Source organism: Zootermopsis nevadensis, unplaced genomic scaffold (genome assembly GCF_977971745.1).
Source record: "Zootermopsis nevadensis isolate Lab colony 2312 unplaced genomic scaffold, Znev_1.0 Znev_ptg000030l, whole genome shotgun sequence".
NCBI classification, from domain to species: domain Eukaryota; kingdom Metazoa; phylum Arthropoda; class Insecta; order Blattodea; family Termopsidae; genus Zootermopsis; species Zootermopsis nevadensis.
Genome location: NW_028259162.1, coordinates 18,254,689 through 18,270,736, shown reverse-complemented (window position 1 = coordinate 18,270,736; position 16,048 = coordinate 18,254,689). Strand labels below are relative to the sequence as shown.

The window sequence follows — 16,048 nt, the reverse complement described above, 5'->3', positions numbered from 1 at the left end:
TGTTTAAAGAAGTAGTCATTGCCTCATTTAAGGTACTGTCATGGCACATGGAATTTTCTTGTAAGAAGTGAGAAAAATGACAAACCTGTCGGGATAGCTAGTCTCTGGGCCAGGATTTGAATCCAGGACTTCTAAATATGAAGCAGGAGTGCTGACAGTCAGACAGTAAAGAGATGTCTGTACTCATAATCTTATATATAAAATGTAATACCCACATCTGTGAGGTGAGAAGAACTTACTTGGATGAAAAGGAACTTTTGTTTATATCTTCCTATTCTTGTTTTAATAAACTCAAAAGTAAAATTCTTGAAGATTGAACATATTATTTTATAATATAATACATAGAATTTAAAATATAGAGAAAAGACTATGAAACTTTTAATTTTACGTGTTCTTCTCAAAGGTCATGAAACTTGGTCTGTCTCCGTGAAGGGAGAATGGAAATTGATGGTGTATGAGAACAGGTTGCTGAGGCTTGAGAAGTCTGCGTAATGAGAAGCTTCATAATTTGTATTCTTCAACAGATATTATTAGGGCGATCAAACTAAGGGAGGTGAAATAGGCAGTGTGTGTGTGTGTGATATGCAAAATACAAAACTTTAGTCAAAATATATGAAAGTAAGAGACTGCTATGCATAGATGGGAGAATGTTATTAAAATTGGTCTTAAATATGTTGTGGAAGTGTGGAATGTAGTTATTACTTCGTGATATGGACCAGTGGTGGGCTGTCATGAACATGGCAAATAAGCTTTAGATTCCATAAAGGACAGGGAATTTCTTGACTTGCTTGGTGACTGTCAGCTTCTTAAGAAGGGCTCTACTGTATGGAATAAATGTCTTCCTGGTGCTTAAACAGGGAGGATGCCATGCAGACATATGGGAGAGTGACGTATCATTCTATGCATTCTTAACCTTGGCATTCGATGGAGGTATTTGAAAAAATATATAAGAATATTTTTTATAATTTTTTATCATTATTGCCTTCTTCATACCATTATTATCCTTCCTAGTGTTCAGTTTAGTTGACCTGTTGTGGAAATTAAAAACAGTACCTTTCCATCTGGTACAGGATATGCCTATTTCCTCTTGGTTAACATTCTACAATTTCTTTCGGAGATCCAGCCAGTACTCCTTCTTTCATATTCATTTTTTCAGTTCCTTTTATTATTTCTTTATTAGAAAAAACTCTTCTTTGTTTTTAATTACATTATAAACTTTACTTTCTAGGCTGTAAAACAGGTACTAAGTGGCTGTAATCAAGCCAGTTGCAAGGTACATTTCTAAAGACAATATCATGCACATTATTATGGCACAGTGAAATCCCAATTTAGCATTTTTCTTGGAGTTGGTGAATTTAAACACCAGCAATTATGTTAAAAAAAAAAACATAAATTATACATTGAAAGAGGGAAGAACAGTTCGGTCATGGAGTTCAGTGTAAATTAATCCTTTAAATTATGTCTTTAAAATGCTTTGACCCTATCTTAGCTTAATCGTGTTCTTCTCAAGCCTTCAAAATTTAATTTAACTATTTTCAAACAATTTTGCCCAAGCAGGGCAGATTAAATGGTAAATTTAACATTGATTTGGAAGGACTGGTGTGAGTGTGTGTGTATAAAAACTAAACTGTTAACACAGAGAGATGTAGTTTCTTAAACTAGAAACTTATAGAAATTTAATGAACATTAATACAAGATATTTTGTTCACTTTTTGAACTTCCTTATTAGGTCCCACTAATTGATTCACTTCAGAATATGATTCTGTGGCAAGCTTTTGTGATCATCGTAATGAATCTCCAGGTTTTGTGCTACAGGGAATTTGTTGTTGAGCTAAATAAATATTAGCTAATCAAGGAAGAGACTGTGCCATTGAGTTAGTTTATTTCTTTGTTTTTCATCCTTGTTAATGGATAATGGACGTTACCCTAATCATTTAAGAAGTTTATAAAATAAACTTAATTTTTAATGTTAGGTTGCAGTCATTCCTGAAAATTAAATTATGTAATAGAGAGAATGTATCTATATTTGACCCAGTGGTGTTGGTCAGTTAAAAATACCCCCAGGGATGACCTATAGTGACCTTTCCAGGCCTCTACTGATTAGCCACGTCTAGGATCTGTTTCTGAGGTGACGGGCACCAATAGGGTAGATTTCTTTATCCCAGTAACAGTGTGCTTATGAATATAATGGTTGCCAGAGGGGACCTACAATTTAATGTGGCATCCAAACCATGGTGCAGACCTGGTGTACTCCTATTCCAAAATTTTGTCTTTCATAGAAGTGAAGGCTTCACTCTGTGAGCATAAAAATCCACACACTGATTTGGCCAGGGATCGCACTCAAAATCTTCTGAATGGGAATTCATTGTCCTACCCTGAGACCACCAGGTGCCAAGTTGACCTAATTATGTGAAGTCATGTATTGTAATCCAGGTCTTGTCTTCTAAAATTTAGAGGAAGATGCATGGATCTGGACATGATGTGTTGAGGTTTGTCTTTCATTATATTATGTTACTTGCTGTGGGATAAGTACACATTCTCCTCATAATTATTCAGTGTATGTATGTCACTGTACACTATAAGGTTTTCCTTTTCCATTTTGTAGTATTCTAACAATTAAACTGTGGAACTATGTTTCTTTTCCTTCTCCGCTGTACATCGAAGAATGGCTCGATGCAATCTTTTCCAGAATAGCTTTTGGCCTTCTACATCATCTTCTTTTGGCCACAATATGTATGTCTTAGTTTTCATGAGGTATTCTAAGGTTTTTGGTCTTTTTGTTCTTGGAATTTCCTCAAGGAAGAGCAAAATGAGCTCTTCCCTTCTTGTTTCGAGGAGTCTGTGCTGAGCAAGGTGTAATTCAAACTGGCACCACTGGCTTCGTAGAAATGGTTGTGAGATAACCAGCAAGATGCACCTGCTTCGATCTATACTTGAGATAATATTTTCCAGTATGCTAATTCCCACTTGGAAATCACGTTCATGGAGACAGACCTTCACTTTAGATTTGGATTCAAGATTTGGCAGCAAACTGTTGAGGACCCACTCCCGATTGTGATCACTATATGACGTAAAGATGTCATAATTAAAAATGTGGTCAGTAGAAGCATCTTCCTCGTGTGCCATGAAGCTCAGAACAGTGGCATTTTTTACGAGAATAGCAAAATATCGGATGTACCACCACTTCCAATATGTGATACCAACAACTATAGTGACAATAAGGACTGCGGCCACGGCTGTTATTGCTGCTTGTTCGTAGTTCTTCACTTCATTTGCATCAGTGTCGTCATCATCATCATCACCATATGCTGGAGTCTGTGGCTGAACCTTTGCTTTGTCACATGATGCATTTTGAAAGGGAATGTAGTTCACCTGATCTGAATCAGTTTTATTTAGACATATATAAGCGTCATTATCATCCCAGTCTGAAATAAAATAATTTGAGGTGTCCCTGGCAGGGTATGCAACTTTGAATCTGCTCTTGGTTTGAATGTCTGGTGGTTTATGCTGATTACTTTCAGAATTCGCTGTGATATTCTCAGTTATTTCCAAGAACTTCAGACAGTTGCAGTCACACACGAATGGGTTAGATGATACAATTAGAACCTTTAAGGATCTAAAATCTTTTAACATTGCATCTGTGATGTAATTGAAATGGTTATGTGCAACATTAAGATTCCTCAATTTTGTGTTTTTGAAAACTGGTTCATTCCATGATCTAATGTAGTTATTACTTAAGTCCAAACTGTCCAGCTCTGTTAGAGTCTCTACTATATTACTGGTAATGTTTGTGATGTCATTCTTAGCAAGATTGATTCTTTTAAGTGATGTAAGGCTCTGTAATAGATCTATTTCAATTGTTGTGTTATGCTCTAAAGATATTTTAGACAGAACCTTCAATGTGCACTCTGCTAAGTGAAGTTCTTCCAAAGATACCAACCCATTGAATGTACCAGCAGACAAATGTTGACCTAGGTTGATATTCCCACTCAAATCTAAAACTTTCAAAGTATTAAAATTTATAAACGTGTCATCTTCAATATAACTTAGTTTGCTGTAGCACATTGAAAGTTTCTCTATACTTATTCTTGAAGTTTGAAATGCATTCTTAAAAATCTTTTTCCCATTGGTATACGAAAGGTCTAAGGTTGTAAGGACTGGGAAATGAGTGAAGTTTAGGCTGTTCAAATACAATGGATTATTGCTTAAATCCAAATAGAGTAGGTGGGAGAAAGACGGCAAATTCAGTATGCTGAAACTGATGAGCTGATTTTGAGACAGAAGCAGAGATTTCAGATATGGCATTTTTGTGAATATTTCTCTTTCTATGTAATAGATACTGCACTTGCTGAGGTCAAGTTCCTCAAGTTTAAGCATGGAAGGAAACACTCTGTTTGGGGTTTGTAACAGCATGCTGTCATAAACTGACAGTGTAGAATTCTTCTGCATTGCTTGTTGTTGCAGCAGCTTCTTACTTCTTTTCAGGTGGTCCTTGCTGAAATAGATATTGTTCGTATTACATTTAGGAATGTATTGCACAGCTAGTTTTACCATGGCTCAATTTTACTAACATCTGTGTATATGCAGGTGATCTGTATCAGATGTACAAACTTTAGTGATAAGTTATATACCCAAAAAAACAATGATATAAGTTTATATAGACATGGGTCCACAAATCCTTAGTTTTCAAGCCCTTTTTACATGCTATAATTAGATCGACAAAGTGCTTGGTGAGCATAAGTAGTAGCCGTACACACACTGCATGACTGTACGTCGAATTGCTCGCCACACGATGGTGATTATTATTTTCATTATTCCATCTATTTACCATTTTACAGGGTATTTACTTCTATTTACGTGAGACAAATTATGACCCTGAGGTACATAGTGCAGCAGCTATTTTTGAAATATATTTTGTTTTTAATACACATTACATTTATTATATAGATTTATTGTGAAGCATGACTATATATACTATATATTTTACATCAGCGTCTTTCGAATGATATATGATGATCCTAGAATGGCGGTTTTCTGAAGTTCCCAAATGTAGTGTTTGCCTGGAATGTTGGCCAAATATTTTCTGAGTAACTTGGAAACAGTTCCAGCTGCTCCTATAATTATTGGGATTACTTTTCCTTTTACTTTCCACATTCGCTGTATTTCAATGAAGAGACTATTGTTATTATAGACATATCATATGCAGAGCATAAGCTTTCAGTCACTATCCAACTACGCTACCTTCCCATCTGTGTATGATGGATGGCCAACAAAGGGTGAGGCCTGTCAGATGTGTGGATGAAGTCCATTGAAAGTAAACAGAAGCAATGCTATTCTGACTGCTGTGTGTAGAAGTTAGGTTATATTAGAGGGTGACTGTGACTAGTGCCAACTGCTCCACATTTAATGCTCTGTTTTGGTACAAAGCTTCAACAATAATGCCAGCACTGTGCAATAGGAAATTTTATGATGTTACCAGGTGCTTTGTTCATCAAATTGCAACATAAAAGAAGGTCCCTAACTTGAAAAACTAAGGATTTGCAGACCCATATTTACGTAGGGCAGTCAAAAAGTTCCCGGAATTGTGGTATAGCACTGTAATGGTAGGACATATGGCAACACTTACCTAATCACCTTCAAAGTAGGACCCTTACGCGCACACACACTTGCTCCATCGATCCTGCCAATGTTGGAAGCACTGGCGGAAGGCTTCGTTTGGAATCTTCCGGAGTTTGGCCGTCACATTTGACACCTCGCTGGTTGTGCAGCAATTCTTCGCCGAGAAAAGCATTCCCGTCATCACCCAACCACCATACTCTCTGGATCTCGCTCCGAGTGACTTCTGGCTGTTCTGTACTCTGAAAATGGGCCTCAAGGGGACGCATTTCGCAACCATGGAGGACATCAAATCGAAGCAAGTGTGTGTGCGCAAGGGTCCTACTTTGAACGTGATTAGGTAAGCGTTGCCATGTGTCGTACCATTTCAGTGCTATACCACAATTCCAGGAACTTTTTGACTGCCCCTTGTATATGAACTTACATAGTTCTTTTTATGTGCATAAATTGCCACTTAATTTGTATGTCTAATATAGAATCACTCTGTATAATCATTCTAGTTAAATATAAAAGCTAAAATATTGCATGATAATTTAAGACAAGTAGTCGCTGTTGGATTTGGCATAAACCCTTTTCATGTTATAAGCTAACAGAACACGCATCTGCATTGCATCTTAGAAGAAATTTACTGACCAGTGTGACTACCGGCAAAAATGGCAGAAATCTTCATGTGTAAAACAGTTTTTCAAGGTTACAACTGTATGTGATTGGTGGCTTATGTATTCCAAGTTGTTCCTGGATAGGCATTAAAATGTGGCACGTGCTTCACAGGTTGAATTTGTCTTGAGCCTTATTGCTATTTCTCACGCTACGTGAATATGCTTACCTAAGATTTCGAAATGTATTGCCATGCAGAGACAAATATTGAAGTGTTCCGCTGGTCATCTTTAGAACATTGTATGGTATATATGTGAGGCCAATTTTGGACAATGCCATTCCTTGTAGTGCAGATTTAGAAGCCAATGCAAGTATTAGATTCAGGATCAGTGAACGTGGAATCATTGAATTTCCAATATCGATGGTACGTATTGTTGATTGAACTGGATCCAGTGTCCCTATAAACATTAAACGTGTTGGAATCAAGAAGAACTCCAAATCAATAAGACTAACATATTCACTGCTCTGTGTATGGAAAAACAGAAATTCTAGGAGGGAATCAGTTCATAGTGAAAGATCGTGAATATTGAGAATATGGATTTTCACACCAGAGTCATTCCACGTCAAATCAACACAAAAGTTGACGTGACCATTTTGGATTTCAGTGAGATTTTGTAAACTTATGGAGTCTGATGATTGAGTGTTAAGCATGCAGTTTTTCTGTCCTCTCTCAGTTAATTTCAAAGTTATTGTGTTTTGAAGTTTTGAGTTCTTAAATCTTCCCACATTCTGATTCACTAAAATACTTACGGCTCTGGTCCGAATTAAAACGAAGCTAATTTTTGTTCCAGTTAAAAACTCTTAAGCAGGGCTTTTACTTGATAAGACAATATTTTGGCCGTGACCTTTAACATTTTACCCTCATTTATGAAAAAAATTATAACCATGTATAATTAAGTTTTTGTGATTCTTTGAGTTCATTTTTGGAAAATCTTATGCTTGGACATCAGTGGATTGATGAGTTTTAATTTTTTATAATTACATTTTTTACACACGTTGTTGGTCACTTACATTAAAGATTGCAGTAAGCTACGTAGGTAATACTACATTAATAATAAACAGAAAGAAACCTGTCAGGCTTATTCATTAAAATATTAAAATTAATTTTTTGCTCATGTAATAAATATTACCTGTAAGAGTAGCTGTTTAGAGTCTCAAAAGCCTGGTTTCTGTTTTATCAGTGGTGCAACAAGATTCCTTTTCACTGATAACTTATTCATGAACTGTTATAGTTTCTAGATCCGCTTTCTTAGGCACTTTTGAAGCTGGAACCCACAAAATGTCTGACTGGATGCATATGTGCTTCAGTCAACACACACCTTTTTGGGCCATAATTTTGCAAACTTTAACAACATCTCAGGATTCTTTTCCTTAAAACCTAAGTAAGCTTGTTTTAGGTTGCACCAGTTCAGATTACACCTTTCCAGTCTTGTTACTGAAAAGACGTTTTGAACATGTAATTGCCTACATGTAGTTTTTTGTCAACTGGAATTTCAACACACTAATGGAGGATTATCTCTTGATTTACTTGTTTCTTAGGAATTCATTACTGTGTAAATAGAATACAGGTAACCCTCGATTTGCGCCGATTCAGAATAACGCCGATTTTGAAACCAGGAAGTCAAAAAGTGAAAAAAAAATTTTTACTATTATTTATAACGTTTTACAATGTATCTCGTACTGATCCTTATACTAAATCGTAATTATTACATCGCTGTTTTTGAATAAAAATTATAAATACAGTCATCTCTGCAATTACGTATATTTCGTTAACGCGAATTTGCTCCAATGAGATCGATGAATCGATAAAAGTTGTTTGTGAAATGCAAACTTTTGCATATGCGAGTTTGCTCTTATGCAATTTCATTCCTGACGCTTTAAACTTTCAAAGGACTAATTTAATCTCTGTGGAGGTATCGGGTTTATTTTTACTACGCGATTTTCTATAGGTCGGCGTCTTACATGAATGCAACTATCGCATAACAGCAGAGATGACTGTACACAACAATCACATGAAAGAATCGCGGGGACCAACGAATTGCCGATTGTAAGTGTATAAAATATATTTTTTATATTCCCTTTATTTTATTTACGTTATTTCAAAGCTTTAAATGTAATGCCATTATATTACTCGTCAATGTTTGGGTGCTGAGAACGGGTGTCATTGACTTCCCATTCATGTACATTATAAAAGAGTTTCAATTTACGCCGGTTCGTCCAGGAACGCATCCCCGGCGTAAATCGAGGGTTGCCTATATCGTATATAAATTTGATGCAAGAGGGAAAAATATTTATGTAGCAGAACAAGGCATTTCATTTGCTGTGAAAAATTTTCTGTGTGACAGCAAATTGTGGTACATGTAAGTGATTCAGTACATTTTAAGTTTCTTCCCATGTGAAAACAGAAAAATCAGTACCTGTTTCAACAGACTTTATGTTGCATTTGCGCAGATTTAGATGCTGAAGTTGTGATCCTCTTAGCCATTCAAATGTATCATTATGTAGATACTCAAGAGGATTTCCGCTCAGATCCAGGGTTGTAAGTTTCGGCAGCACTGGCGTATCGCTCGGAGATTTTCCTAAAAGAAAACAGGACAGTGAAAATGAAGTGAATGTAAAATATATGTAACTTTTGAATACTTTGTTACAGCCAATGATGACGATGAAGATATACTAACAAACCAACTCCAAAGTATAGGAACATTCTATAAAGTTGTTTAGGTAGATAAGAAAAGACTATGTTTTCGAAATCTTGCCATTATATCATGTCCAGTAAAAGTTCCATTCAGTCTGTACCTTCAAAGATATACTTACTCTTTGATGTTATTGTGGGTTGTAATGCCATGCAGACTTGTAGGTTAGATACCAATATTTTGGAGAAATGTTGGTATCTACCTACAAATCCACACAGCATCACAACCCAGAAGAACAACACTAACGTCTTCACCACCAAGAAAACCTGAAATCTTACACTAACTCCTCAATCATGAATTTTCAATCATATTTTGACATTAACAAATATAAAAAATTAAACCTCTCTTTTGGTATGCAATATGAATTCCTGCTATGTCTATGTACGCATACTAAAATCACATGGATATGATTACAGTTCTGCATATCATGTTGCCTCCCCTTTCAGCACGAGTCTGTGTCTTTGAACTGTGTTTTCATTTGCACCTTATTTTAAAATAAAGAGTTGATGCACAGAAACATGCCAGAAATACATAATGCATGAAAAATACTTTTTTCTAGATCATTAACATGTGAGAACTTTTTATTAAATCAGAAAGAATTTACAAACAGGCAACGTAAATAAGTTAATTCTATGGTACAGGACCTGCTTGAGCAAGTAACAGTCAAACAATTAAAATATTACCTGATTTTATTTAATCTGAATGTTCATCACTCTTATTGCAATCTGTTTGCCTGAAATTAATTTTCGTATTTTATATAATGCCTGGGTTTTCCAAGTGATCTCTTCCCATCTGCCATTCTATCCAAAATGTTTTACGAATTTCTTGTTTATCCTGTGTATGCGATGTGTTCCACTCATCATCTTTTATTCAGTTGTGCTAAAAATACTAGGTGACAATTACAGTGACTGTAAAGCTTCTAATTACATATTTTTCTATATTCTCATATTACATCAGCTCCTCCTTGTTTATGGGTTTGCATGTTGTAGTTTTGCTTATTTGCAGAAAAGAATTGTAATATTTCTGCATCATGGCACAGATCCCTTGCTCTTTTGCAGTCACTCTTGTGCAAGCACACAGCCCACATCTGCCCCACCTGTCTCATTAGCTATATAGATATTGTGCGACACTGAATGTACTTTGAACATTTTAAAATTTTTAGAACTGTTTGTTGCCTTTTGTGTTAAGAACCCTAACAAATTTCAGCCAGGAATGTCAACATCATCCCAATAAACACCAACACTAATATTTACATGTTTATTAATCATTAATTAGACATATTAAGTATAATATTTTGGTTTCCCTGACCCCGCTATTTTCATAGTCTGAAATTTGTGAATTGCAGTTTTGCAGTTTATGGGGATTTTCAAAAACATAACCCCCGTAAATGTCAAGGTTGTGCTGTTTGTCTATCTTGTTTCTAAATATTTTCCTCAGCACTCAGAGACATTTAGTGTTTGTTTGTTTCTAAAAATGAAGGTGCAGAAGATTCACACTTGTATACAGTGTAAGACTTGAGGTTCTCACAGTGGTGAGTATGAAGATTTCCGTCTTCTGGGTTGTTGCGCTGTGTAGTCTGGTCGATGTTAACCAACGTTTCAGAGGTCATACTGCCTCCGTCATCAGGGACTACACAGACTACACAGCGCAACAACCCAGAAGACAGAAATCTTCATACTCATCGCCCTGATGACAGAGGCAGTATGACCTCTGAAACGCTGGTAAACATCTACCATACTACACAACGCAACAACCCAGAAGACAGAAATCTTGTATACAGTATTTGGCAAATAATGTTACTTTTTTGATATTTGAATTATTATCTCTTGAAAAGAGGATGGAGAGAAAATAGATTCTGAACCGAAAGGTCCTGTGCATGCTTGAGAGTTTGTACTGTTGTTAAGTTCATCTTGAATAGTTCTAACAAATTATCATAAAGGGTACCTCGAGATTTCCAGCCAGTAAGTTGATTGTATGACAGATCAAGTGTTGTAAGGTTGACCAGCCCAGCAAAGATGAGCTCAGGCTGCCCTATTTTCCCAAAATTATTGTGTGTGAGCTTCAGTGTTTCTAGGTCTAGAACCCCTTCAAATGCCCTGTCTTCCAGGTGGAGTGCTTCCATATATTCAATTCTGATCTCCTTTGTTCTGTATCCTGAGAACTGATATGACTTGATTTGGTGCACATTTCTTGCATTCCGTACTGCATACAACCTCAATCTATCCACAGGGACTTCGCTACCTAAGTTTGGTAGATCGTCCATGTACTCCCCATTGCATGAGAATATGAAACCAGTGCCTAGAATAGAAAGTTTTACACAGATTATTAACTTGTATTATGAAAAAGAATGTTTAAAAATTGCAAAGAAATACAGTTGATGACTATCATATTCAAGTACATTTAGAATTAAGTCAAATCTACTTCTACTTAGTATTCTATACCATTTTCATGTAATATATTAGTGTGTTGTGCTGATATCCCAGTTTATTCTATGTATTTAAATTTTAGATGAGATTCTAGTGTTAAAACAGCCTCTCTTCTTATATTATTGTGTTGTGCTATGCTGAAATTAAAAATAAAGCAGCCCTGCTACGTGCCATGTAGGTCTTTTGTGGGGAGAGGAGGTATAGCTCCAACTCATTCTTGACCTTGACACTAGATAGGGTTGAGTGGTCAGCTTCACGTCCCGGCTGTGTTTTACCCTCAGGAAAGGACCCCAATACCCATTTGATAGAAGGCTGGGTGGGCCCTAGAGCTGGTCTAGACACAAAGGCTAAAAAAAAATCCTCTGCCTCTGTCAGGGATCGAACCACAGTCGTCCAGCCTGTAGCTGGTCACTACACTGACTGTGATATACTGGCTCCATTGTGCTATGCTATGAGGAACAGATGTTTAAAGTAATGTTCAGTCTACAACGGTAATTCTGAGTGCATAGAACTGGTTGCTGAGCTGTAGAAATAAATTACAAGCAGTTTGATGCATTCGTTTGATTTGTATTGAGAGGTACTTGTTTTGAAACTTGAGTGAAGCATTAGATGATGTGAGACAGCGTGCACAGAGTGCTTATAATGAAAGCATTCTAAGACATTTCCTAGGAGACTTGGAGACAATGTCCAATTTTTCTTGACTTTTCCACAGACAGCCGTCCATTCAGTTTCTTGTAATTTACATTTTCATTCTCTCAAAAATGGTCAACCAGTCATGAAATCATTATCTATTGAGGGATAAGAGCATGAGGATACCTCCTTTGAAATGCTTCTTGCACCTATGAATATGATTTATGTGCTAAATAAAGTTTAATTATGCCTGGGAAAATATCATGTTGCTGGCACTGGATAGGATTTATGACATTACCATCAGTGACTGAGTCCTTGTGACACACAGGTGGTACCACCTGTTGGAAGCAAGGAAAGTTCCAACATGTCAGTTGGACACCATCATGCTAGTTTATAGGAATTTAGAATTACCATGTACTTTTATACATGGCTGAATCTTAGGCTATCCTTGAGTCTAAAGATTCCCATCATACTGCCATTCTTTTCTGCAGGATCTGACAAATGTAGGAAATGTGATCAGTAGTTGATTTATTATGTAAAAATTTACTTTTATTATCTCCAGTAATTCTTGAACCTTGAGAGAAGAATGTCAGATACATTTTGTGTGTAGCTGATAATTAATACAGTCAGATGAATTGTACAGGTAATACATTTTTTGCATAATAATTTTCTTTTTTCTATTGCTTCATGTCTCATAGGCACTTTTATTCTTTCTAGCACTTTGTTTTATTACTTAAATAACCAAGTGAGGAAGCAATACATCAGTATCATGCTAACACAAATTATTTGAACAACTGATATTTGTAACTTACTGTTTGTGAAAGTGCAGTTACAGACTTCATCCATGTCATCATAATCAAGATTTTCAGGACAGGATGCTTGAATGAGGAAGTAGTCATCACCATCAGTATCTGGAGTGTTGTCATTGTCATGTATTTTGAGACGTCCATTAGAATTTATCCACTTTGCATTCTCATCTGCATCCCCTATGGCACACTTTGCATTAGCACCATGTAACAGAAAATGTAGCAGGAATAGAAGCACGAACAATGGCAGCATTGACATAGCAGCACAGTCTGAAAAACATATATTTTTATAAAGAATTTTATTGTTTTTGCTCATGTTTATATTTAATCAGGTTATATATAAAAGATTACTTGAGCAAGTTACTTTTGGATATAACTTGTCATATCTAAAAAAGAAAGAAAAAGAGGTACTGAAAATATCATGGTGTGGAGTCCTTGTTGAGAAGCTATCAGTCTTTTACCTAGTCAAGAAAAATATATTGTTTTTTATAGAACCAGAAGGTTAATTACTGTGTTCACAAGAACCACTTATTTGACTCTCATGAGCCAATAAACATTCTCACATTAGTAAATTACCTGAAGTTGCCCTAATAATATGTTCAGTAAGTATGAACAATATTTTTTCATCAAAATCCAGGTTGGGTGAGGGTGAACTGCACATCACTGCCGCAAAGGATTTCTAAAGGGCTATGGACAAGAAGATCTGTCATGCTGCTCTGTGATAAGACGGGCGAATACCTTTCAAAATGACAGAGAGAGTTGGTAAAGCATGCACCTATCTTGTCATTGGTAATGGTAGGGCAGCCCTTCTTGTCCAGTACTGAACGTGTTTCTCATTGCAGTTTTACATGACATCTCATGCTTTATACAACTGTATGACACTTAGACAGTGATTATTCATTTGTGAAAACAAGCTGACACGTGAAGCACTATTTAGTCTGCCACACAAAAACTGTTTTCTGCTCATGCCAGTATGGAGCCTGCATTGCTGCAGTTTTTCAAATAATTTTCAAATGGTCCTTATACTTTACCAGTCCTTTTTTTCTTTTCCCCTTATCTTCATTGTTTATATTTTTGTTGACACAGGCTGCACATTACAGTCCTCATTTCCACTCATCTTTGTTTTGTCTCTGACAGTTCAGACATTAACTAGTAACTTAAAGGTCCTTTATATTAACTGAAAAATAGCCTGGAAACAAGAATAGTATTTTAAGTATTGACATTTGTTATTTATTATTTTTGTAATCGACACAAAATTGTTTTGTGAACCAAACAATATATTTAAATTCATTTATAGAGCTGACAAATTCAGGATGTATATTATCTAAATCCCAATTATTTTAACAGTAGTTTTCATGATTTCTTTTTCAGTCGTCTGCACCAATTTACTTTAAGGTATGCCACTATAGCTCTTCCCATCACATAATTCACTCATTTTGACCTAATGCTCCACAATCTTGCAGTTGATAACACATAAAGAAATAATTAAAGAATCAAAGAAGATTGTGAAAATATGTAGTGCACGCTTATCAAGGTGCATTAGCTTAGTACTGTTGTCCCACCTATGCCTTGTCTTCCAAGTGGTCTCATCCCTTTGGATTTTTGGATCAAAATTAGTATGCATTTCTCATCTCTCCCATACATGCTAATAATTCACACACCTAATCTTCCTTAATATTTGATAACAGTGATAATATATTAAGAGGAATACAAATTATGAAGCTCCAATGTGCAGTTTTCTCCATCTCCCATTACTTCCTCCCACACGTGTCCACAGTAAAATATATTCTCTTATTTCCTCTCTCTTGTTGTATAATCTCTTCAGGTAACACACATACTGTACTACTAAGCAGGCAAATCAGAAACAATTTTGCATCAAAAATCTAGTTGTCCAGATGGAGGATAAAGGAATTTTCTCAGTACCTCCAAACAAATGATCAGAGAGAATATTTCTTTGTATCTATCACATTCATTCAGAATCCTTCCTCTTTCATAATTTCAGCCATTTATTTTACAATCTTCTCAACCCGTTGTTAACAGTGATCCTCTCTTTCAGTATTATGTAACCTATTCTGTTGATAAAACATCATTCAATAAACAAGAAACAGTATCTACTTACTGTTCAGTCCTCTGTACTCAGGTTAAATTGGTGCTGAAGGTGGTGGTGTATTCAAATATATGAAACAATAATCTACTTTTACAATGTCACTGTCTTGGAGAACTTAAAAATTAAACTCTCTTACACATGCACTACACTCGCTATGTACGAAGAAACTATTCCTTGTAGAAATGCCAGTGATATGGTTGTGTTTTGCAAAATTTATTACTCTCTTTCCAATATTAACTTCAGCTTAAACTGTGACACTGAACTACAGATTAACATTTTCATGTTTGTTCCACTCAAGAGATGTGATCTAGAGAGTCTCATATCACTGATTATCTCCAGAATAATGCTGCCTTTGTGTCTATCTTTAATCTTATCTCCAGCCTAGTCAAGTAGCAAGATTACAGTTTGTTGTATCCTATCATCATTAGCTATCTACTTATTTAGAGATGCAAAACCTGTACTTAATTTTTCAAATTATGTACCCTAATTTTATTAGAACTATCAATATGAAATGTCCATTGATAGATCTACAACTTTTAAAGCAATATTTTGTAAGACTTTTCTAAGGCTCACAGATGAAATTATAATATTAAAATGGGTAATTATGGAATAGTAGTAAAGAAATACAGACATCACTTTTCATTCTGTGATTTATTGCAGTTATCCTGATTATGATTTGACACATTAGATGTATTGATTGAATATTATGTGACTGCAGTACTAAATTATAGAATAATTGGCCAGCAAGAATGTGTGCTTGTAATATTGTCATAAGTAAGGGATTTAATTACTCAAGTATAGTTTATTTTAAGAAAAACTTGGGCAAAGAATGGTCACTTTGTTAGTTGTTAATATAGTTAAAAATGGTTAGTTGAGATGCAGTGATAGAGAGAATTTCAGTATGCTGTAAATTGTTAACTGGCAGTTTAGGGTATAGGAAAATAGCAATAAGTGAGTGTGCATATTGAGTATGAACCAAGTTGTAGTTACAGCTAGAAGAACAGCAACTTAAAGAAAATATTGGTTAATTAATTCAGTGATAAGTGAGCCAATCACGTTATTAGTATCATCCATTAAGATTGCAAATCCATGTTGACAAGACACATAGTCTCA

General features: G+C 35.6%; 2 protein-coding genes across 16 annotated transcripts in view; one reads left to right on the top strand and one right to left on the bottom strand.

Annotated features, from left to right (window-relative positions):
• The window catches only part of LOC110831766 (dynein axonemal intermediate chain 7), a 54,655-nt gene that overhangs the window by 30,050 nt on the left and 8,557 nt on the right, over window positions 1-16,048 (top strand). The window lies entirely within an intron of this gene.
• On the bottom strand, window positions 1,144-15,329 carry LOC110831765 (toll-like receptor 4). Of its 4 annotated transcripts, none has more exons than XM_022068125.2 (7): window positions 14,948-15,329; window positions 13,860-14,017; window positions 12,835-13,098; window positions 10,911-11,264; window positions 8,691-8,852; window positions 6,443-6,671; window positions 1,144-4,495 (listed from the first exon to the last, which is right to left on the bottom strand). In XM_022068125.2, the coding sequence occupies exons 3-7, from the start codon at window positions 13,085-13,087 to the stop codon at window positions 2,617-2,619; spliced, it is 2,877 nt and encodes a 958-aa protein (XP_021923817.2). In that variant the 5' UTR covers window positions 13,088-13,098; window positions 13,860-14,017; window positions 14,948-15,329; the 3' UTR covers window positions 1,144-2,616. The 4 variants fall into 4 exon arrangements, with proteins under 4 accessions (XP_021923817.2, XP_021923818.2, XP_087214753.1 ...); XM_022068126.2 differs by having other exon boundaries at window positions 12,835-13,008; window positions 14,948-15,327; XM_087358627.1 differs by lacking the exons at window positions 13,860-14,017; window positions 14,948-15,329 and adding an exon at window positions 13,405-13,554.

Bases quoted from the DNA above. Each gene is read 5' to 3' on its own strand.
- LOC110831765 (XM_087358627.1), bottom strand. From the start codon at position 13,489: ATGTGCAGTTCACCCTCACCCAACCTGGATTTTGATGAAAAAATATTG. The intron at 11,265-12,834 runs GTAAGTTACAAA...TTTCTATTCTAG, and splicing joins TAACTGCACTTTCACAAACA to GCACTGGTTTCATATTCTCA. The intron at 4,496-6,442 runs GTAAGCATATTC...TATCTATTTCAG, and splicing joins AATACATTTCGAAATCTTAG to CAAGGACCACCTGAAAAGAA.